At 60.7% G+C, this 21,255-nt stretch overlaps 2 protein-coding genes and 1 non-coding gene across 4 annotated transcripts in view; all 3 read left to right on the plus strand.

Moving 5' to 3' along the window:
• The window catches only part of CHD8 (chromodomain helicase DNA binding protein 8), a 29,268-nt gene extending 22,508 nt beyond the window's left edge, over window positions 1-6,760 (plus strand). Inside the window, exons 28-38 of the mRNA XM_037915697.2 lie at window positions 41-116; window positions 385-439; window positions 914-1,118; window positions 1,356-1,564; window positions 1,766-2,284; window positions 3,166-3,311; window positions 3,593-3,835; window positions 4,164-4,277; window positions 4,545-4,724; window positions 5,235-5,360; window positions 5,696-6,760. Of these exons, the coding sequence (XP_037771625.1) occupies window positions 41-116; window positions 385-439; window positions 914-1,118; window positions 1,356-1,564; window positions 1,766-2,284; window positions 3,166-3,311; window positions 3,593-3,835; window positions 4,164-4,277; window positions 4,545-4,724; window positions 5,235-5,360; window positions 5,696-6,175 (2,353 nt within the window). The 3' untranslated portion in view covers window positions 6,176-6,760. The remainder of the gene's footprint in view (window positions 1-40; window positions 117-384; window positions 440-913; window positions 1,119-1,355; window positions 1,565-1,765; window positions 2,285-3,165; window positions 3,312-3,592; window positions 3,836-4,163; window positions 4,278-4,544; window positions 4,725-5,234; window positions 5,361-5,695) is intronic.
• LOC114022297 lies at window positions 3,959-4,066 on the plus strand. The gene has a single exon (XR_003566441.1). It is a non-coding gene; the product is annotated as a small nucleolar RNA U6-53/MBII-28 (small nucleolar RNA).
• Window positions 6,761-7,522: 762 nt separating the features above from the next.
• Window positions 7,523-21,181, plus strand: SUPT16H (SPT16 homolog, facilitates chromatin remodeling subunit). 2 transcript variants are annotated; one of them, XM_037915719.2, is made up of 26 exons: window positions 7,523-7,699; window positions 9,260-9,352; window positions 9,517-9,687; window positions 10,065-10,217; window positions 10,384-10,530; window positions 10,739-10,890; window positions 11,176-11,348; window positions 11,547-11,637; window positions 11,973-12,046; window positions 12,408-12,520; window positions 12,805-12,870; window positions 13,260-13,358; window positions 13,622-13,737; window positions 14,290-14,443; window positions 14,840-14,967; window positions 15,289-15,424; window positions 15,564-15,690; window positions 15,803-15,921; window positions 16,075-16,200; window positions 16,495-16,607; window positions 17,033-17,108; window positions 17,375-17,544; window positions 18,875-19,004; window positions 19,284-19,413; window positions 19,765-19,842; window positions 20,101-21,181. In XM_037915719.2, the coding sequence occupies exons 1-26, from the start codon at window positions 7,634-7,636 to the stop codon at window positions 20,250-20,252; spliced, it is 3,153 nt and encodes a 1,050-aa protein (XP_037771647.1). In that variant the 5' UTR covers window positions 7,523-7,633; the 3' UTR covers window positions 20,253-21,181. The 2 variants fall into 2 exon arrangements, with proteins under 2 accessions (XP_037771647.1, XP_043383044.1); XM_043527109.1 differs by having other exon boundaries at window positions 7,543-7,699; window positions 15,803-16,607.
• The last annotated feature ends 74 nt before the right edge of the window (window positions 21,182-21,255 follow it).

Raw genomic sequence — 21,255 nt, forward strand, 5'->3', positions numbered from 1 at the left:
TCCTGACGGTCACTAACCCCTCCCTTCCCATGGGCCTCAGGGCGGAGTTTGACAAAGACTGCGAGGACCCTGAATACAAACCGCTGTCTGGGCCAGCCAAGGAGCAGGATGACGAGGTGAGAGCTTCTCCTGGCCACCCCCTCACCCCAGGGTCCCCCCTGCCGCCTCCTCTCCACGGCGCTCCACCTTGTCCCGCTCTGCCCCCAGGTCCGTCTCCACACTGGGTTTCCCAGATCCCATGCTCCCCAGCCCCCACTGGCTCCTGGAAGCATCTGTCCCTGTCTGAGGCAGGCAGCAAGCTGTGTATTGGGCAGGGGGTGGGTGAAATGGCTGGGGGGCACAATACTCTCAGTCCTTACTGTGTCTCCCCTTCCCCACCCTCAGGGCGATCCCCTGATGCTGCTGGATGAGGAGATCTCGGTGGTGGATGGGGATGAAGGTAAGGGGGTGGGGGAGAGGGTGGCAGGAGCACACAAGGGGTTAAGGCAGGCACTGTCCCTTAGTGTGCAGGCTGGGGGCGGGTGGGAGGGTTTGGGGTGCAGGATCTGCGTGCACTGGGCGGCTCTGACCCTGTTGTCCCCCTGCGGGTCAGCTGAGGGTTTGGGATGCAGGGTCTGTGTGCACTGGGGGGGCTCTGACCCCTGTTGTCCCCCTTACAGGCCAGCCGGGGGGTTGGGTTGCAGGGTCTGTGCACTCGGGGGCTCTGACCCCTGGTTTCCCCATGCAGGGCAGCCGGAGGTTTGGGGTGCAGGGTCTGCGTGCACTGGGGGGCTCTGACCCCTGTTGTCCCCCTGCAGGCTGGGGTGCAGGGTCTGCATTCATGGGGGGGCTCTGATCCCTGTTGTCCCCCTGCAGGCTGGGGTGCAGGGTCTGCATTCACGGGGGGGCTCTGACCCCTGTTGTCCCCCTGCAGGCCAGCCGGCCCAGCCTGGGCACCTGTTCTGGCCACCAGGCTCGGTGCTCACAGCCCGCCTGCGGCGCCTCATCACCGCCTGCCAGCGCAGCTACAAGCAGGAGCAGCTGAAGATGGAGGCTGCAGAGCGTGGGGACCGGCGGCGCCGGCGCTGCGAGGCAGCCTGCAAGCTCAAGGAGATGGTGCGCCGGGAGAAGCAGCAGCGGTGAGGCTGGGCAAGGTGCAGCCAAAGGGGGGAGGGGGAGCCCCACCCTGTTCCAGGGGGTGCTCTGGAGGTTTGGGGACGGGACGCACACCCTGCAGTCACCACAGGTCTCTGGGATGTGAGGGCCTGGTTCTGGGATCTGGAGCGAGCGGGGTAGGCCTGGGGCAGAGGTGCATCTTCCCAGGGACTGGCTCAGGTCCACGGGCCTGCTGAGGCTCTCCTGTTCCCCGCCCCCAGGTGGACACGTCGGGAGCAGTCGGATTTCTATCGCGTGGTGTCCAGTTTCGGGGTGGAGTACGACCCTGACACGCTGCACTTCCACTGGGGCCGCTTTCGGGCGCTGGCCCGGCTCGACCGCAAGACAGACGAAAGCCTCACCAAGTATTTCCATGGGTTTGTGGCCATGTGCCGGCAGGTGTGCCGGCTGCCCCCAGCCGCCAGTGATGGTGAGTGCCTGTCTATTTCTGTGCCAGCTGCCCCTGGCTGCCGGCGATGGTGCGTGTCTGTCTGTGCCGGCTGCCCCTGGCTGCCAGCAGCCCTGAGTGGGCATGTACATGCCAGAGAGAGTGAGGATAGGGGAATGTTGGGGGGGCTGGGCTCCCAAAGTCTCTGACACCTCCGCCCTCCCCCCCCATCTCTCCTCGTAGAGTCCCCGGACCCCACGCTGTTCATCGAGCCCATCTCAGAGGAGCGGGCCTCCAGGACGCTGTACCGCGTGGACCTGCTGCGCCGGCTGCGGGAGCAGGTCCTGTGCCACCCGCTGCTGCAGGAGCGCCTGGCCCTGTGCCAGCCACCGGGCCCTGAGCTGCCCACCTGGTGGGAGTGCGGGCGGCATGACAGGGAGCTGCTACAGGGGGCGGCACGCCATGGGCTGAGCCAGACTGACGACACCATTATGCAGGACCCCGACTTCTCCTTCCTGGCTGCCCGCCTCAGCTACCTGCATGGCCGGGCCGGGACACCTCAACCCCCTGCAGGGGGTGCTGGAGCCGCCACCACCTCCCCCCTGTCTCCCACGCCCGAGATGCCGGCCCCGCTGCTGCCTGTGCTTCTCTCCAAGCCGGACTCGGCTGACGACTCGGACTCGGAGCTCGACCTGGGGAAGCTCTCGCCCTCCACGTCCGGGTCGTCGTCGTCCTGCTCTGAGGACAGCGACGACGAGAGGGGTGAGTGTGGAACCTCCTGTACCCCTTCCTTTGGGGTCCCACCCCATCCCCTCTGGGTCACCCATACCCTCCCTCACCCAGGGATCCACCCCTGCCCTCCACATCCGGGTCGTCGTCCTGGTCTGAGGACAGCATGGAGTGTGGGACCCCCATACCTCCTCCCTGTACCCAGACTGAGCTAAGGGTCTCCCTGAGCCAGCTCTGACTGCAAACGAGGGTGATTGACCTAACCCCATAAGCCAGGTTCCCCCCTCCACAGCCTGTTCCAGTGACCATGATAAGAAGTGGGGGTACCCTCCTGGACCGCCTCCAGAAGCCCTTAAAGACCTATGGAGCCAGGAATTCTCTTCCCCCACCCCCACCCCCTTTGATATCAAAGTGTCCCCCTCTGGAGCGCAGGGATGTCCCCTGGCCTGAGGGACAAGCCCCTGGGGGGGTGGGGCAGGTCCATCTGTGGCGGCAGGTCAGTCTGTCTCTGCATCATCCTTGCCCTTGTCTCTCTCTCCACAGGCAGGGCAGCTTGCAGGATGGGTGCTGGCCTTGGGAAGCAGGAGGCCTCCGTCTCTCTGCAGCGGGGGCGGGAGGTGTCTCTCACCATCCTCTGTGTCCCCCCACCCTCACCCCCTAGGCACGATGCCCTGTATCGGGAGTTGCCCATGGTGTGGGATGTCTGTCTCTCACCATCCCCCTGGCATGGTGCCCTGTCTGGGGAGATGTCCGTAGGGGGCTGGGTGTCTGTCTCATCATCCCCAGGCACAATGCCCTCCGGGGGGCGGGGGGTGTCTGTCTCACCACTCCCCAGGCATGGTGCCCTGCAGGGGCAGCTGTCTTTGGGGGGGTGGGGTGTCTGTCTCACCACCACCCCCCCTCATCACCCTCAGGCACCATGCCATGCAGGGGGAAGCTGTCCGAGGAGGAGGAGGAGTCCCTGCTCTCCCTGCCCACCTCCCAAGAGGGTGACTCTCCACAGCCCACTGCCCCGGAGCTGCTGCTGCAGGAGCGGCAGCGTGCCCACGAGTGGCCCAAGGTACTGCTCCCTTGCGGGGGGGGGACGGACACAAACCCAGCCCCAATCATTTGGGGAGCTGGGCGGGGCCGTTGGGGGGTGGGGGGTAGGTTCTGTGGGGGAGTGTGGAGTGGTCATGGTTACATGGCAGGTTTTGATGTGGTGGTTGCTGTGGTTATATGGCAGGTTTCAATGGGGTGGCTGGCATGGTTCTGCAGGGGAATGAGGTGGTTGCCATGGCTATGTGGCTGGTTGTAATGGGGTGGTTGCCATGGTGACACTGACACCCCTGTTTCCCCCAGGACCGGGTGCTTATTAACCGCATCGACCTGGTGTGCCAGGCTGTGCTGTCGGGGAAGTGGCCCTCAAGTCAGCGCACCCAGGAGCCCTGCGGGGGTCAGGGGGGAGATGTTGCCCCACGGCTGCCAGGTGACTATGCCAGCTCGCCTGCTCCCCATGCCTGCCCCCAGGAGGAAGCACCAGCCCTGTACACCCGGCTCCGGCACAGCCCCGAGGAGAAGGAGTTCACTGTGCAGATCAAAGACGTGAGTGGGGGGTGAGGACTATGGGAGAGTGTGGGGGCGCCTGTCCCATGGGATGGGGGCAGAGTCCCATAACTCACTATGCTAATACCAGGCAGGGCATGGGGGATGTCTATCCAGAGGTGGTGCCTGTGATGACTTGCCATGCTAATACCGACACCTCCCTGGCAGTGCATGTGGCTCTGCCCTGGGGAGGAATGAGTTAAACTCACTTCTTATGGAGACCTGAGGTGCCTGCTCCCCTGTGGGTCTGGGGCAGTCGGGGGGGTCACCCTGGGGTAGCATTGGGCTCCATTTCCCGGTGCTCATGCTGACCCTGTGTCTTCCCCAGGAGGAGGGGATCAAGTTGACGTTCCAGAAGCATAAGCTGATCCCCAATGGCGCTCTACATGAGCGGCACCCACACCCGCTGGGCCACAAGAAGAGCAGCAAGAAGCTGGTGGAGGTGAGGGGATGGGAGAGTGTATCGGAGGAGGTGGGGCTGCGGGGGGTTTCTGAGTCCAGCGAGAGCTGCAGAGCCTGGGAGGGCTGTGGGCGGTTGTATGCGCATGGGTTTCTGCCTTCGTGGAAGCTGCAGTGCCTGAGGGAGGGTATCTCTCCTGATTTGGGGGTCTCTCTGCCCCAGCTGGAACTGTAGTACCTGGGGAGGTGGGATGGCTGGGGGGGGCTCTGTGAGGTCTCGCTCTCCTGACTGGGGGTCTCTCTGCCCCAGCTGGAGCTGCAGTGCTTGGAAGGGCTGCGGGGCCCTGACATTGATCTGGAGGCACGGATCCCGGTGGTGCACAAGGCGAATGGGACATTGCTGGTGGGGGAGGCGGCCCCACGCCGAGCTGATCTGGAGGCCTGGCTGCATGCACACCCTGACTTTGCCATTGACCCCCGCTTCCTGGCTGTGAGTGTCACCCCGTCCCTCCCTTCAGTCAGGGCCATGCCGGAGAGCCTGGAGCCCTCAGGCCCCAGCTTCCTGCCCTCCTGCCTCTTCACCCTGGGCTCCTGCTCCCCAATACCAGACTGGAGACAGGAGAGAAATAGGCTTTGGACACAGGGACACATACACACCCGCCTGTGTCTCCCTCCCTGGTGCTGCTTCCCCCATGTGATCCTCCAGAACTGCCCCCTCCCACCCTGTGGCTCTGCCTCACTCCCAGAGACACAACTGCCCCCTGAATACACTGCGGCCAGGAGTGTTCAGTGGGCCCAGGACCCACTGAAATGAGTGGGGAGATGGGCCCACTGGGGATGGGCTTTGTTGGGCCCCAGATGGAGGGAGGCTCTGACAGCTGCTGCGCCCTGATGGCATGGGGCAGTTGCTCCGCCTGGGAAGGCGGAGACAGGGCTGAATAACCAGGTGTCACTTTCTCTTGCCCCGATCCCTGTGTCTTTCCCCGTTCCTACCCCCCAGTACATGGAGGATCGGCGCAAGCAGCACAAGTGGCATCGGTGTAAAAAGACAGGCACAGTGGAGCTGAGCTGCCTGCCGGGGTTGGAGCGGGGCCCGGGGGCCAGTGGCTCCCACAATGGCAAGAAGGTGAGAGGCATGTGCTAACCCCTCCCTGTCCACCCCCTTCCATCTCACCAGGGCTCACCTCCCCCCTCCCATTGTTCTAAACCCCTGCAAGGGCAGGGCCCAGACTCTCCTTGGGTTTCATCCCCCAGATCCCCCTAGTCATAGTGCCTGCCCTCTTGGGAGAGGGGTGAGACAGTAAGGGGGATCTCTAACTGCTGGGCTAGCAGGGGAGGAAGGGAGCCCCACTGTCCCTGCTGGGGGCAGGCTAGCCCCATAGCAGTACTGGGTACTGGTGGGGGGGGGGGGAGCGGGGAGCCTTGCAGCACTAATTCCTCCCCATCTCTCTCCCTGCCCAGGGCTTCGTGACTGACCCTGTGATGAGCCGGCTGTTGCCAGGTCCGTTGGAATCTGAGGGGGGCCTGAAACAGCCACGGGGTCGCCGGGCTGGTGTGGAGCTGTCCAAGATGGTATCCCTGATGGGCGGGGCCGGGCGGAGCCAGCTGGGGGCTATAGGGCCCCTGTCTTTACACGGCCCCTTCCAACCTGGACCAACCCCTGGCTCTTCCCTTCCCTACATGCCCTTCCCTACAGCCTCCTCCTCTGGCTCCCTGCTGCACCCGGGGTTGGGCCACGGCAGCTATCCCCCAGGCCCACACATGCACCTGGGCTCCCTGGGGCACCCGCAGCCTGATGAGGAAGAAGAGGATGAGGAGGATGAGATGGATGACTTGTCTCAGGGCTACGCCAGTTCAGAACAGGACTTCTCTCTGCTCGATGACCCCATGATGCCGGCCAACTCGGACTCCAGTGATGGTGCTAATGACGGGGGCGACTGAGCTGAACAGACAGAAGGGGGTACTGGAACTCACTGACTGTGTGGGGGATGGCTGGAGCGACCTTATTGTGGGCCCTCAGCATCCATCAATCCTCTTCCCCTGCTGGGGGTCAGGGTAGAGAGTGGGGGGACTCTGCCCTGACCTAGGGTGATGGGAGTGGGCACAGATCCTGTCCTGGGGCAGGGGAGCTTCCCTGGGACAGAAGTATGTGGGCTTGGCCAGTAAAACTGCACCCCAGCATGAGGCACCAGCTGGGGTCACCTCCCAACCTGCGGCATTATCTGCCAGCGTGCATCCCTGCTCCTTACTTGGTCTTCGGGGGGTGGCAGCCCCTATCCTCAGCCCCAGTGGTGCAGGGCCCAATGCTGTATTGTATGGGGGGGAGGGGGCCTATATTTATATAAATATGTAATATGTCTTGTGTAATATGACAGGGGTGGGGAGGGACTGCTGTGGTGGGGCCGGGACCCTGTGGGGGCTGCCATGTGGCTGGAGCAGGTGAGGGGTAAGGGTAAGGGTGGGGGTGGGGCAGGTTGGGTTAGCGCTTCCTGTAGTTGGATTTTTTTTTTCTAATAAAAAACAAAATGTGCAAAAAAACCCCCAACGTGGCACTAGCCCCTGGTGTACGCGGTGGGCATGGAGGAACTGTAGGCGCGCTGGCGAGGCCGGGGCAGAGGGAGCTGTCTCGGGGGAGTTGCTGGGCAGTGGGACCCCTGGGCTGGATGCTCCTGCTCTTACGCTCCTGGCTCTGAAATGGGACTTTGTGTCCAGCCCCCTCCCGCCAGCTGCACCTTTCACTGAGGGGGCCCAACCGGCTGGGGGGGGGGCGGGGGGCGCGGGCCTGCCCCCCATCCGGGGCCCTAGTCTGCCCCTCCCTGGAGCCGCAGCCTGGCCAGCTTTCCGCTCCTGGCCTCCTCCAGGGCACCCTGCCCTGCCCTGAGCTGGGAGACCCCTGCCCCGGCCCAAGGGGCCCCCTGCCCTTCTCCCTCCCTCCCCCGCCCCGGGCCCGAGGGGCCCCCTGCCCCTCCCTCTCCACCTCATAGCCCGGGGGGGGGGGGCTGAGCCACTCCCCTCGTGAGCGCACATTACGTTTCCTGCGGGGGGGCTCCGCGTGGGAGCCAGGGGGTCACGTGGTCGAGGGCGCGCGGCGGCGTGACCACGTGCTGGTCACGCGGGAAGGGGCGAGTCCAGGATCCCCGCGCGTGGCAGGGTCACGTGCCCGGTGAGCGCCCCGCTGTTGGAGGCCGTTCGCGCGCGGCCGGGGCGGGGCGTCTCGGGGCCGCGCGGTGGCAGGAGCGGAAAAAAAGCCGCGAAAAAGGCGGGGAAGCCCCGCGGGCGCGAGGCGGCGGCCCGGAAGCGGAAGCGGGTCGCGGGAGGCGGGGCGGTGGGAGGTGCTTCCGGCGGGCGAGGGGCCGCGGCGGGGCCTGGCGCGCGGGGACGAGCCGAGTCGGAGTCTCCATGGCGCTGAGCCTGGACCGCGAGGCCTATTACCGCCGCGTCAAGCGTCTCTATGGCAACTGGCAGGTGCGGCCCGGGCCCCCTCCCGCGGGACCCCGCCGTGGGGAGACCCCCGGGGCTGCCCAGCCTGAGCGCCCCGGCCAGGGCTCTCCTCCGGCCTGCGCCCCCGGCAGCCGTCGCTGGGGCCCCCTTTCCCTGCCCCCGGCCAAGCCCGAGCCCCCAGAGGTGCCCGGGCGCGGCCCCGGAGCCCCTCCCGCCGCGGGTGCGGGGACTGGCCCCCCCGCTCGGAAGGGGGCCCTGGCCCGCCCCAACGTCCGCGCGACCCCAGCTTCTCCCTCAGCCCCAGGTTGTCCCCTAACTGCTCTGCTGGTTCCAGCCTGGGAGCAGGGCAGTGGGCGCGGGGGCGGGGTCGCTGCTCGGGGTCGCCCCAGGGCGCCGTCGTGGGGTGCCGGGGTTCTCTCCCCCCCCCCCAGCGTGGGGCTCTCAGGCGCCCTGGAAAGGTGCCGTGTTGCCGTGAGCCCCCCACCCATGAGGGGATGTAGTGGTGAGGGGTCCCGCTGGCTGCTAGCGGTGCAGTGCCCGCTCTGAGCTCTGCCCCGCCCCCCGCCTGCCCCCCGCCCGCGTAGCAGCCTCCAGTGCGGAACTGGAGCGCCGTCGTGCTCGGGGCTGCACAGAAGAGGCCTCCCTAAGTCATTTGTGATCTAAGTACAGAGCTGAAGGTGGATGCAGCCACCAGAGCTGTGTTAAGATCAAAGGGTGCACAGGACAAGGGGCTTGGGACTCTGAGGACCTGGGTTCAACTGCCTGCTTTGCCACAGACTCTCTGTGAGAGTTTGGCCTGTCCCTTAGCCTCCCCGTGCTTCAGTTTCCCATCAGTACAATGCCCTACTCCACAAGGGTGCACGGGCATAAATACCTTTGATTGCGACACATTCGGGTTCTACAGGAATGGGGTCTGGATAAATACTTTGGACTGCTAGAAGCTCCCAGCTTGATTTGGGGGGGCCTAGGGGCTGTTAGTGGTGATCTGATCCTTTGGACTCCTTTGCCAGCCGCAAATGTTCCAAAATCATGAGATGGGCCTAAAGTGGGGATTTTTTTTCTTAAATGAACTTTGATGTCTTGTTTTTTGCTGTTTGGGTGCCCACTTCTGTTCACTTTGATGGGACTAGGGTGTCCAAATCCCTCAGGTAGCTTAGGCCATCTCTGCCCAAGTGAGAGTCTAGGATTTTCAAAGGGAGTTAGGTGCCCAGCAGTCATTGAATTGCAGGTTGGGTACCTAACTCCCTTAGGCTAAACAGTCTTCGCTGTCCAATTTTGTAGTTAGCTGTTGTCTCCTTTCTCATTCATCTCTGCTAAACGCTCTTCCTTCCTCATTGCCGGTCTCTGACCTTCCCTTTCGGTTTCTGCTCTGTCCTGTCTGAGAACCCTCCGGGTTCATATCACAACATTAGGATTGCTCCCTACCCTTCGAAGCCCTGGGCAGCTCCTCTGAGGCTACAGGTCATTGAGAGCCCAGAGGGGCATGCAGAGAGGTCAAATGAGCCTTTCTGATTAGCATGACATGGTTTGGGGCAGCTAGTGGAGGAGAGACCCAAGCCTCGCGTCCCTCTGCTTCCCTTGCAGAAGGGAGAGGATGACTATGCCAACGTCGACGCCATCGTGGTCTCGGTGGGGGTGGACGAGGAGATTGTCTATGCCAAGTCCACTGCACTGCAGGTCAGTAGGAGGGAAATCCGTGGAGGATGCCGCTGGAGCTGGGAATGAGGAAAGCGCTGAGCAGAGGGGAGGTTGGGGTAGCACTCGCGGGGGGTGGGGGGAGTCTCTGATGGGGAGCCATGGGAAGGAGTGATTCCTTTCCCTCATGGTTCCCCTTCCTGCAGACGTGGCTCTTTGGCTACGAGCTCACCGACACCATCATGGTTTTCTGCGTGGACAAGATCCTGTTCATGGCCAGCAAGAAGAAGGTGGAGTTCCTGAAGCAGATCGCCAACAGCAAGGGCAGCGAGAACGCCAATGGCGTGCCGGCCATCACGCTGCTCGTGCGGGAGAAGGTGAGTGTGTTGGGTGCCGCCTGGCAGTTGTGGGGCACTGCACAGCGGGGTGTCCATACCACGGTGGGGTGGTGCATGCTGAGGGATGGAGAGTTGTGGAATGAAGATTTACACTCCAGGCTGGGGGAACGTTGAAGGTGTTGTGCTGCACCCATTGAGAGTTGCAGGAAGGTTGAGCCCGTGGGAGTCAGGGGTGGTGGAAGGTTGTGCACACTGGGCTGGGAGGAGGTTGAGGTTGCTGCTTATAGGGCAGTTAAGGAATGTTGGCAGGGTGAAGGGCTGGGGGTAACCAACAGGGACTCTGGTGGTGCAACCTGCCTCCTCCCTAATGCCACTCCCCCGTTTCGGGGGACTAACCCTACCCCTGCCCTCTGCAGAACGAGAGCAACAAGGGGAACTTTGAGAAGATGATCGAGGCACTGAAGGGCAGCAAGAACGGGAAGCGCATCGGGGTCTTCAGCAAGGACAAGTTCCCCGGGGAGTTCATGAAGAACTGGAATGATTGCCTCAGCAAGGAGGGCTTCGAGAAGGTGAGCTGGGTGGCAGGATGGGTGGAGGGGAGCTCCTCCTATTGCCCTCCCTTCCCCCTGTCTCTGGCTTTGCAGGCGGATATCAGTGGGGTTGTGGCCTTATGCCAAGGCAGGGATGTGAGGAGCTCTACCTGCTCCCCTCACCCTCTCCCTGTCCCTGGAGCAGGTAGATATCAGCGCAGTCGTGGCCTACACTATCGCAGTGAAGGAGGATGGGGAACTGAACCTGATGCGCAAAGCGGCCGCCATCACGTCTGAGGTCTTTAACAAATTCTTCAAGGAGCGGGTCATGGAGATTGTCGACGCTGACGAGGTGAGAGGATAGGGAGGCCTCGGGGTGTGGTGGGGTGAGCTGTGGATGGGATGTGGGGGCTGGTAGGGGGTGAGCCGCAGCTTGGAGGTGGCGGCAGGGGGGCTGGTAGGGGGTGAGCTGCGGCTGGGAGGTGACTTGGGCCTGGGACGCTGGCAAATCCTGTGGTCCATCTGGCTGTTCCTACTCAAAGTCTCCATGTGCCCCACAGAAAGTGCGGCATAGCAAGCTGGCAGAGTCGGTGGAGAAGGCCATCGAGGAGAAAAAGTACCTGTCAGGGGCTGACCCCTCCACAGTGGAGATGTGCTATCCCCCCATCATCCAGAGCGGCGGCAACTACAACCTCAAGTTCAGTGTCGTCAGGTCAGTGCCCGCAGGGCTCCTAGCCCTCCCACCCAGCCGCCCCACCCCTACCTCTGCTGAGCAGGCAGATGAGGGGTCAGGCCTCGCTTCCCCCAGAACCGCCCAATGCTGGAGACTTGTCTCCAGAGAGGTGTCAGGGAGCTGGTGCTGCTGGCCGGGTTGGGTCGGTCTGTCTGGTCCTGCCTTTCCAAGATCCAGGGACTCCTGGCTCAGCCCCCAGACACCCCATGCCCAGCCCATGACTAGCACCTCCCTGAAATCCACCTCTCTTTGTCCATCCACTAGCGACAAGAACCACATGCACTTTGGGGCCATCACCTGCGCCATGGGCATCCGCTACAAATCCTATTGCTCCAACCTGGTGCGCACGCTCATGGTGGACCCGCCCCAGGAGGTGCAGGACAACTACACCTTTCTGCTGCAGTTGCAGGAGGAGCTGCTCAAGGAGCTGCGGCATGGTGAGTAGGGGTGGTGCGGGGGTGTGTGCTGGGGAAGTGGGGAGGGGTTCTGCTGCCCTGATGGGAGGAGGGCCGGTGGAGGATGTCGCACTGCCCGGCCCCCGGGGTGTGGGACTGGGATGTGATGCTGCCCTGGCCCAGGTGGGAGGGAAGGGGAGGACATCGCGCCACCTGGTGCTCACGCTGAGACTCCCCCAGGCGTGAAGCTGTGCGAGGTCTACGCTGCCGTCATGGATGTGGTGAAGAAGCAGAAACCGGAGCTGCTGAACAAGATCACCAAGAACCTGGGGTAAGAAACTGCCCCCCAACACCCACTACACAAACCCACACGCACCGCACACCCTGCATCGCCCGCCCTGAGTCTGCTGAGCATGAGCATCCAGAACCTAGGGGAAGAGAATCCTGCTCCAGGTTCCAGCTGCAGCCCAGCCCCCATGTGCCCAGGGCCTGCACAGCTCAGCCTGGCTCAGGGGCGAGGCGCCAGGCTCCTGTTGGAGTGGTGCCTGCAATACCTGCCCAGCCTGGTGTAGGGCAGGGACTGGCGCCGGGTCTATGGGGCAGGGAGCATTGCCAGGGCCAGAGGGTGGCTATGGGTAATGTGACTGCCCCCTGGACTCTTCACAGATTTGCCATGGGCATCGAGTTCAGAGAGGGCTCCCTCGTCATCAACAGCAAGAACCAGCACCGGCTCAAGAAAGGTGAGACACACCCCCCCACACACACAGATCCCTTCTTGCTGATGCCATCGCATCCCCATGCCCTCAGAGCCAGCTTAGTTATGGGGAGAGACCCCCATTGTCCTCACAGTCAGGTACCCAGTCCCTACACCACCCCCTATGCAGCCCTTGAGGCTCGAAATCTCTTTTCCTGCAGGCGGGAGCCTCCCCTAAAGTATATGCAGGGAGGGGTATCCTGCTCGTGTCTAGCTCCGTGTGCAGCTGCTGCCTGTGCATGTGGACTGGTTGGCGACTGCTGACCTCCCTGCATGTCCCCCGGGCCCTGCCACCCCAGCCTGGACCTCCCTGAGCCGTGTAACCTCCTTTCTCATCTGGCTGGCAGGGATGGTATTCAGCATCAACGTGGGCTTCTCTGACCTGACTAACAAGGAAGGGAAGAAACCAGAGGAGCGAACATACGCACTGTTCGTTGGGGACACCGTGCTGGTGGATGAGGTGGGTGTTGGGGGTTGGGCCGCAAGGTTATTTGGGGAGCACCATGCTGGTGGATGAGGTGTGAGGAGGGGCCAGAGGGTTATTTGGGGGGCACTGTGCTGTTGGGGTGAGGCGGAGAATTATTTGGGGTCACTGTGGGGGTGGGGAGGCACGCAGGGTTATTTGGGGGGCACCATGCTGGTGGATGGGGGGCGTACAGGGTGAGTATTTTATGCTTCTCTGCCCCGTGTGCGTTATGGGCTGCCATCTGCTCCCCCCCCCTGACTCTCTCTTTGCTCTCCAAGGACGGCCCGGCCACCATTCTCACCTCTGTTAAGAAAAAGGTCAAAAACGTTGGCATCTTCCTCAAGGTGAGGCTTGGGGTGCGGGAGAGGTGGGGGGAAGGCAGACTCGATATCAGAGCAGGGCATGCCGGCGCTCCCATGCTGCGGGGGCAGGGAGTTCTGCATGGAGGAGGGGATGACAGAAGGTCCTCAAGGTGCTGGGTGGGGGTGGGCCTGGGGAGACGTTGTGGGGCAAAGTGGCAACATTTCATAGATTTGTAGGTTCCCAAGGCAGAAGGGACCATTACGACCCTCTGATCTGACGTTCTGCAGAATGCAAGCCAGCGAACGACCCCAGCGTAAATCCTAGCACATACCTTCCAGTGTGGTGGAGGATGAAGGGTGCAAGGAAACTTGGGGGCAGAGGTGTAAAGGGTGGGGGGACCAGCTCTGACCATTCTGTCCATTTCCCACAGAACGAAGATGAGGAGGAGGAAGAGGAGGAGAAAGACGAGGCTGAAGACCTGCTGGGGCGCAGCTCCCGAGCAGCAGCACTGCTGACGGAGCGGACGCGGGTGCGGTTCCTCCTGCCATGGGGAGCTGGCCAGGGCTGGTTGGGCTCCAGAGCCTGCGTGGGACACCTGGCAGGGGTCCCTGCAGCTCAGAAGGGGCTGGGGGAGCTAATTTCCCCACAAGGGAGGGGCTGGGGGCCATGCTCCTATGGGACTGGGGCTGAGTGGTCCCTGTGGCTGCGGGGCTGGCTCAGGGGCAGGGTGGTGGCTGGGCTGCTGAGCTGGGGTCTGGGTCTGGGCCTCACTCGCATTCCTGCTACCCCCAGAATGAGCTGACGGCGGAGGAGAAGCGTCGAGCCCACCAGAAGGAGCTGGCCATGCAGCTCAACGAGGAGGCCAAGCGGCGGCTGACGGAGCAGAAGGGCGAGCAGCAGATCCAGAAGTGAGTGGAAGGGGAACTCGGGGGTGAGAGCGGATCTAGGAGTGAGTGGGGAGATGGGGGGGCAGGGAGGGGAGTGACTCTAGAAGTGAGTGGAAGGAGAGCCTGGGGGTGGGGTGAGCAGATCCAGAAGTGAGTTGTGGGGGAGTGGATCCAGAAGTGGAGCAGGCCTCAGGGTTGCTACCTGTCACTCTGTGTGTATGTATGTATGGAGGGCCTGGGTGGGAGCTGTATCTGTGGATGATCTGGGGTTCCTTGGAAGTGTGGTGCCGGAGGAGGAGCGCTGTGCCATTTTTCGGAGGGAAGCTGTGCATGCTTGCTGGATATTTGGGGGCCCTAGAGGCTGTGCCATGTTTCGGAGGGAGGCTGTGTGTGCCTGCTGGATATCTGGGGGCCCGGGGACTGTGCTGTGTTTTGGAGAACGCTATGCGTGCCTGCTGGATATCTGGGGGCCTGGGGACTGTGCTGTGTTTTGGAGGGAGGCTGTGCCTGCCTGCTGGATATCTGGAGGCTCCCGGGGGGCTGTGCTGTTTCATCTTCCCCCACCCCACCCAGGGCCCGCAAATCGAACATCTCCTACAAGAACCCATCGTTGATGCCCAAGGAGCCGCACATCCGGGAGATGAAGATCTACATTGACAAGAAATACGAGACTGTCATCATGCCAGTCTTTGGCATCGCCACGCCCTTCCACATCGCCACCATCAAGGTATGGGGGGCTGCGTAATGGGGAGCCTGCATGCTTCTACATGGCCACTGTCAGCCCGGGAAGGTGACTCCTCAGCAAATAGGACAGGGAGGGGGTTAGAGAACCTGTTGGGTTGAGGGTTGTTTTGGTTCTTCAGTTCGAAGGAAAGTGGGGGCCGTTTCCCACAGAGGCCCTGCCTCTAGGGGCCATGCAGGCAGGAGCCCTGGGGAGTGGGGGGGTTACAGGCAGGAGCTCTGGGGAGTGGAGCTGGGGGGCGGTTGCCGGCGGGAACCCTGGGGAATGGAGCTGGGGGGTGAGGGGAAGGGTGTTTACAGGTGGGAGCCGGGGTACAGAGAAGTCCCCAGCCGCATTCAGGGCGCACAGTCTGACTGACCCCCCGACCTCCCTGTGGTGCAGAACATCAGCATGTCAGTGGAGGGTGACTACACCTACTTGCGCATCAACTTCTACTGCCCAGGCAGTGCCCTGGGGCGCAACGAGGGCAACATCTTCCCCAACCCCGAGGCCACCTTCGTCAAGGAAATGTGAGTGCCCCTTCCGCCACCCCCCATCCTCTGCCCACTGCTTGGATGACCTTCCCCAACCGCTCCCCTACAGCCCCCTCGCGCCCCAGGCTGGGCAGGGACTCAGGACTCCTGGCTCTGGCATAGTCTGGCTGTGTGACCTGGGCTCTTGGCCTCTGTACACGGGGGAGCTTGACAATCTGCTGTATGGGGCAGCGGGGAGACTAGGCACCAACTTCCTGTGGGGGCTGGGCACCCAAGTGCCCCATGGGCTGTGTGGGGCAGGGGCTGCATACATGCAGTGCTGTTATGGCCAATAACCACTTACCGCACCTCCCCCAGCACGTATCGTGCCTCCAACATGAAAACGCCGGGTGAGCAGACTGTGCCAGCCCTCAATCTGCAGAACGCCTTCCGCATCATCAAGGAGGTGCAGAAACGCTACAAGACCCGGGAGGCAGAGGAGAAGGAGAAGGAGGTGAGCCAGGAGCGGAGAGCCCCTGGGAGCCTGGGAAAAGTTGACCCCGTATCCTGGTCTCAGGCAGAGACGCTAACAGACACAGGGGGCTCTGTGCTCCGCGGGATCTCACTCCCTTGCTCTCATCGTCTCTCTCTAGGGCATTGTCAAGCAAGACTCGCTCATCATTAACCTGAACCGGAGCAACCCCAAGCTAAAGGACCTGTACATCCGGCCCAACATCGCCCAGAAGAGGATGCAAGGCTCACTGGAGGCCCACGTCAATGGTAAGGGCCCCTTCCCCCAGCCCGCTCGGCTCCCAGCCCCAGTCCAGGGACAGCCTCCTCCTAGTTGCGCTCCAGCCCAAGGGTCCCCTCTCACTGTCTGTCTCTTGGGCAGGTTTCCGCTTCACCTCCGTGCGGGGAGACAAGGTCGACATTCTGTACAACAACATCAAACACGCGCTGTTCCAGCCTTGTGACGGGGAGATGATCATCGTACTGCACTTCCACCTCAAGGTAGGGCCCCTGTGCCCCCAGGAACCATCTCCGGGCCTGATCTTGCCCTGTTCTGTGCGGGGCTGGGGAGGTCTCTTGCAGGGTTTGACCCGGGGGCTGGTGTGGGGTGTGAGAGACACAATGGAGCCTTCATGCCCCCCTCCACTCCTCCAGAATGCTATCATGTTTGGGAAGAAGCGGCACACAGATGTGCAGTTCTACACCGAGGTGGGCGAGATCACCACAGACCTGGGCAAGCACCAGCACATGCATGACCGCGACGACCTCTACGCTGAGCAGGTGAGATGTGGGGCAGGGGTAGGCTGCAATGGAGGGGCAGCCTCCAGGCTGACCTTGCTGCCCCTGCAGATTGAGTGCGAGATGAGAGGGGACTGGGCTGAGGGGTCTCTGTCCTTAGGAGGCTGTGCTGACCCTGCAGATGGAGAGTGTGGGGTTACATTAGGGGGCTCCTGTCCCCAGGAGACAGGCTGTTGTCCCAGTGCCCCATGCAGATGGAGCGTGAGGGTAGGTGGGGGACTCAGAAGGGAGGGAATCTCCCTGAGAGCCTGGCTGATGTCCCTGTGCCCCATGCAGATGGAGCGCGAAATGAGGCACAAGCTGAAAACGGCCTTTAAGAATTTCATCGAGAAGGTGGAGGCTCTGACCAAGGAGGAGCTGGAGTTCGAGGTGCCCTTTCGGGACCTGGGGTAAGGGGGTGAACTAGGGCATCAAGGTGCCCTTCTGGCACCCCTAGGGATGGGGGGAGCAGGGGCATGGAGGTGCCCTTCTGGGACCTTTGGGGGGGGGAGCAGGGGCGTGGAGGTGCCCTTCTGGGACCTTTGGGGGGGGGAGCAGGGGTGTGGAGGGTGCCCTTCCGGGATCTTTGGGCGGGGGATAGGGGTGTGGAGGGTGCCCTTCTGGGACCTTTGGGGGGGGAGCGAGGTGTTGTAGGGTGCCCTTCCAGGATCTTTGGGGGCGTGGAGGGTGCCTTCCGGGACCTGGGGATTTGTGGCCCTGGACCCTGTGGGCACAGTCTGACACAAGATGCCCACCAGGGGTTCAGTCTGGCCCCTCCCCCCCACTCTGGGTCTGTGGCTCTCACTGACCTTGCTCGCTTTGCTCTCTCTGGCAGGTTCAATGGCGCCCCCTACAGAAGCACCTGCCTGCTCCAGCCGACCAGCAGTGCCCTGGTGAATTGCACTGAGTGGGTGAGTGTCCGTGGGGGACCTGTTCGTGCCCCCACCCCAGTCCCTGCCCTGCTCAGGGCCTGGCACAAACCTGTGTCCCAAGGGACCTGCCTGGGTGCTTATGGGGATGGGCGGAGCTCAGGGCGAGCACTGGCACTGTAGGGTGGGAAGGGACTTGGGGGTGCAGCTCTGTCCCCTGTGACTACTGGCCCCATTGGCAGGGGGTCTCTGTCCCAGGGTTGGTGAGGTTTCTCCATCCTGGGCCTGACCCCACCCCTCCCCTGCAGCCTCCGTTCGTGGTGACATTGGACGAGGTGGAGCTCATTCACTTTGAGCGAGTCCAGTTCCACCTGAAGAACTTTGACATGGTCATTGTCTACAAGGACTACAGCAAGAAAGTGACCATGATCAATGCCATCCCCGTGGCCTCCCTCGACCCCATCAAGGAGTGGCTCAAGTGAGTGACACCCTCCCCCCCCCATCCTCCTCCCTGATACCTACCTCATCAGGATCCTGATCCACACCATACCCACCAATTCCATCAACTGGGGGGTCTCCACTGAGGAATGTTGCCCCCTGACCCCTCCACTGAGACCTACTTCACCAGGATCCCGATCCCCCAGCTCCCAGCCTCCTCACTGTACCCACCAACGCCATCAACTGGGGGGTCCCCACCAAGGATTGTCTCCCCCCCCCCCCCGGACGCCGCTCCTGGTGCCTACCCCACACACCAGGACTCTGATTTCCCCCCCCCCCCCCCCCCGAGTGGAATGATTTAAATCAAGGGACTTTAAATCACCAGTTTTTAATCATGATTTAAATCAATTTTAATTGTGTTTTGCATTCGTACTTTTTCGGGGGGGGTTTCTCCTAAAGAAAGGTTGATTCTCATTGGCTGGTAACAATTAAAACAAGTTGATCTGCAACTGAATACAGCCTTTATGCTACATTTAGTTTTTTTTGCTACCCAGGAGGACATGCTATCTATATCTATACACAGTTATTTAAGCAATGATAGCAGTTTACAGTTCATTCAGATTCTTAATTTTACATTTTTTATTCTGTTAGAAAATGGTGAATGATCCATATCTTGATGATGATTTTTTACTTCTGGTTTGTGCCAAGCTCTGTTTGGATTGAAATTCAAATCCAATTCAAAAATGCACAAAACCATTGTAAAATGCTTTTTTATTCGTTAAATAAACTGTCTTGATGTGCTGGATACATGCCAAAAAAGTATATCAAAGTTTATCTAAACATGTTTTGCATTTTACAACCAATTAAGCAAAGGAAGCTTTTCTAATTCCCAATAGGTTTTTCAATTTTGAAAATTAGTCATTGAACTGAACTTGGAACGCACGGAAATGAAGACAATATTCTCTCTGCACTTGCAGAGGAGGCTATTGCTATTAAAAGCTTGTTAGGCCTTCAACAAACTCTGGTTCCAAATGCTTGGCCAGCTACTTCAACCAGTTCAGTGGTTTAACTTTCCTTAAAAGTTGGTAGCAAACATTTACTGATAAAAATAATATTAAATTTAATGTAAATAGATTATAGTAAGTTTAGCCCTTAACATAGGCTGTCATAATTTTAAATAGCTTTATTTTTTTTAAAAAGTAAACCTGTTTAGTTTTACATAAAGTAAATCCTATTTAGATAAAAAATGTGACTTTATTTATTTTAAATCATCAATTTTTATCCACTCTGGAGCCTCCTGATACAATTCCCCCCCAGTCCCAGTACCCTCATCCAGTGGGACCCAATACTGATCTCTCCTTTCTCCCTAGCTCTTGTGACCTGAAGTACACGGAGGGGGTGCAGTCCCTCAACTGGACCAAAATCATGAAGACGATTGTGGATGACCCTGAGGGCTTCTTCGAGCAGGGGGGTTGGTCATTCCTGGAGCCCGAGGGAGAGGTATGGGGGGGACTGGACTCTGACTCCCCTGGAGGGGGGGGGAGCTCTGTCTCCCAAGGGGGAAGGGCCCCTGCAAAGGGATGGTGGTTGGGGGGATTACTTAGATTTCCTCTGGACACCCTGGTATCTGAGCCCAATGAACATTAATTAATCTGATCTCGCTCCCACATCTTTCTGCCCCCCATGACCTATGGGAATCACTGAAGATCACCCAGTGAATCAGTGACAACTGGGGATAGAACCCAGGAGTCCTGATTCCTGGCTGTGATCTCTCCCCAGGGCAGTGATGCCGAGGTTGGGGAGTCAGAGTCGGAGATTGAGGATGAGACATTTAACCCCTCGGAGGATGAGTATGAGGAGGAGGAAGAGGACAGTGATGAAGATTACTCCTCTGAGGCTGAGGAATCAGGTGAGGAGGCCCCTGCAACTTAGGCTGGGGGTGGAAGGGTTCTTGGCACCAAGCCTCTGCGCTGGGGGTCTAACCCTGAGGGGTCACCTGGCAGAGTCCACACTGCTGGGCAGCAGGAGTCACCCCTACCCCCTTCTCCTGGGAGCCCTCCCTTATCCTCCACACACTGCCTGCTCTGTCCTACCTCATTTCCCCCTCCCACCTGTGCTCCCATTCTGAGGGGTGGGGTGAGGTGGGATTAGGCCCCTTGTTCCAGTGCAGGGGGATGGTTCCTTCCATTGGACAGAGGGTTGAGCTGTGGGGTGGCGCTGCGCACAGGGCCATCCTCTGAGCTCCTGTCTCCATTTGCAGATTACTCCAAGGAATCCATGGGCAGCGAGGAGGAGAGTGGGAAGGACTGGGACGAGCTGGAGGAGGAGGCCAGGAAAGGTGAGTGCCAGCCCTTGGGACATTTCCCAAATGCACACAGGGGCCATGGGATCTGGGTTTCCTTGTGACACCCTGTTCACTCTGACCCCTAATGGTTATGGGGGAGGGGACAGAGCCCTGCACCTCCTGTTGCCTTGCAGTAGAACAGGAGAGCTGGTAGTGGAGGGTGTTGGTGGGGATAGGTACCCAGCCTCTCACCCGCTCCAGCAGTTGGGTGGGTTACACAGCCATGCCCTGACCCCCATCCTACTCCCCTAGCGGACCGGGAGAGCCGGTACGAGGAAGAGGAGGAGCAAAGCCGCAGCCTCAGCAGGAAGAGGAAGGGCCCAGCCCACAGTTCCAGCCGCCGCAGTTCCCACAGCCGCAGCCCAGGCCGCAGCTCGGGGCCCCCCAAGAAGAAGAGGAAGTAGGCAGTGAACTCTGACCCGCCCCAGCAGCGAAGCCTGGGGCACCAGACCCTGCTCAACAGCCAATCCCAGGGTGGGGAGGGGGCACCATGCCCCACCCACAAACTTTTGTCTTTTCCTGTTTTCAATTTTCCCTGTTTTTGTTTCTTGAGTTTTTCTGGCCATTTGTACGGACCAATCAGCTGTGAGAATTCCAGGCCCCGCCTGCCTGTAACCATGGACATGAGCACTGCCAATGAAGAGGAGGAAGAGGCCTCTCGGAGTAAGGACGCTGGTGTCAGTGATTGCTCGCCCCATCCCCTTCACTCCCTCCTGGGGTCCCTCCCTAGTCACCCCCACATTCCCTTGTGAGGTGTAGGTATGGCCATGGCCCAGGCTGCTGCTTTCTCCCCCCGGGGAGTCTCTGGCAATGGAATCATCCCCTCTTTCCCAACAGCTCTGGGGAGACGCAGCCAGCGCAGAGGATCTCTGAGTGTCTCGGACTTCATCCTCAGGGTGCTGGTAACCAAGGCGGGGGGTAGACTGTGCAGGGCTGGCACCTACAGGTCCATCCCATCCCTGCTGCTGCCTTCCTCAGCACTGGAGGGGTTGGGAGTGGCCCAGCCCTGCCAGGAGCGGGGTGCATGGGGGGAGTGGTCTAGCCCTGAGAGGATCCGGCTTCTTGTTTTTTACTCGCCTGGCTCTGTCCCGTATTTATCTCGTTTCCTCAGTTGCCAAGTCAAGCCTCTGGTAGGAGAGATGCTTTTGTTTTGGGGGGTTTTATCGTGTCATCTCCCATGGGCCCCCATCACCTGCCCCTGCTGCTTGCTGGTGAGGGAGGCCCCTGGGGGGTGATGGGGCAGGGGAGGGCTCTAATTTTTTTTCATAGCCGGTAGCTCTTGGATTTTCGACTTTGGAGAATTGAAACAATAAAATGTGTTTTTGTAAGTTCACCTTTTCCAGGTGCTGAGTCTGTTCAGTCAGTGGGGAGGGGAAGCTGGTCACCTATTGTTTGTATTACGGCAGC

The sequence above is a fragment of the Chelonia mydas genome, chromosome 13 (genome assembly GCF_015237465.2).
Source record: "Chelonia mydas isolate rCheMyd1 chromosome 13, rCheMyd1.pri.v2, whole genome shotgun sequence".
Classification (NCBI taxonomy): domain Eukaryota; kingdom Metazoa; phylum Chordata; order Testudines; family Cheloniidae; genus Chelonia; species Chelonia mydas.

Bases quoted from the DNA above. Each gene is read 5' to 3' on its own strand.
- SUPT16H (XM_043527109.1), top strand. From the start codon at position 7,634: ATGGCGCTGAGCCTGGACCGCGAGGCCTATTACCGCCGCGTCAAGCGT. The intron at 19,005-19,283 runs GTATGGGGGGGA...ATCTCTCCCCAG, and splicing joins TCCTGGAGCCCGAGGGAGAG to GGCAGTGATGCCGAGGTTGG. The intron at 19,414-19,764 runs GTGAGGAGGCCC...CTCCATTTGCAG, and splicing joins CTCTGAGGCTGAGGAATCAG to ATTACTCCAAGGAATCCATG.